This window comes from Mizuhopecten yessoensis, unplaced genomic scaffold (genome assembly GCF_002113885.1).
Source record: "Mizuhopecten yessoensis strain PY_sf001 unplaced genomic scaffold, ASM211388v2 scaffold674305, whole genome shotgun sequence".
In the NCBI taxonomy this organism is placed as follows: Eukaryota; Metazoa; Mollusca; class Bivalvia; order Pectinida; family Pectinidae; genus Mizuhopecten; species Mizuhopecten yessoensis.
This window is the reverse complement of record NW_018459081.1, coordinates 1-461: the sequence shown is the minus strand read 5'-3', so window position 1 is coordinate 461 and position 461 is coordinate 1. Positions and strand designations below refer to the sequence as shown.

Below are 461 nucleotides of genomic sequence, written 5' to 3'. Positions count from 1 at the left end.
TGATCCCCGCTGTGATCCCCGCTATGGTCTCCGCTGTGATCCCCGTTATGGTCTCCACTTTGATCCCCGCTATGGTCTCCACTGTGATCCCCAGTTTGATCCCCGGTGTGATCCCCGGTTTGGTCTCCGCTGTGATCCTCGGTGGTACCATGTGTGTCTGATGAATGATCCCCAGTACTCCCGTGATGATCTGATGTGTGATCCCCGGTGTGATCCCCGGTGTGATCCCCAGTGTTGCTGTGGTCACCGCTGTGATCCCCAGTGTTGCTGTGGTCACCGCTGTGATCCCCAGTGTTGCTGNTGTGATCCCCAGTGTTGCTGTGGTCACCGCTGTGATCCCCAGTGTTGCTGTGGTCACCGCTGTGATCCCCAGTGTTGCTGTGGTCACCGCTGTGATCCCCGGTGTCGCTATGGCTACCGCTGTGATCCCCGGTGTCGCTGTGGTGGTCATCTCCGTTATG

General features: G+C 58.5%; 1 protein-coding gene across 1 annotated transcript; it reads right to left on the bottom strand.

Moving 5' to 3' along the window:
* Window positions 1-4: 4 nt before the first annotated feature.
* Window positions 5-455, bottom strand: LOC110440660 (mucin-19-like; the record flags this gene model as incomplete). Its single annotated transcript, XM_021483823.1, has 1 exon — window positions 5-455. A coding segment is annotated over exon 1 (447 nt), but the record flags the coding sequence as incomplete, so codon positions are not given.
* Window positions 456-461: the final 6 nt, after the last annotated feature.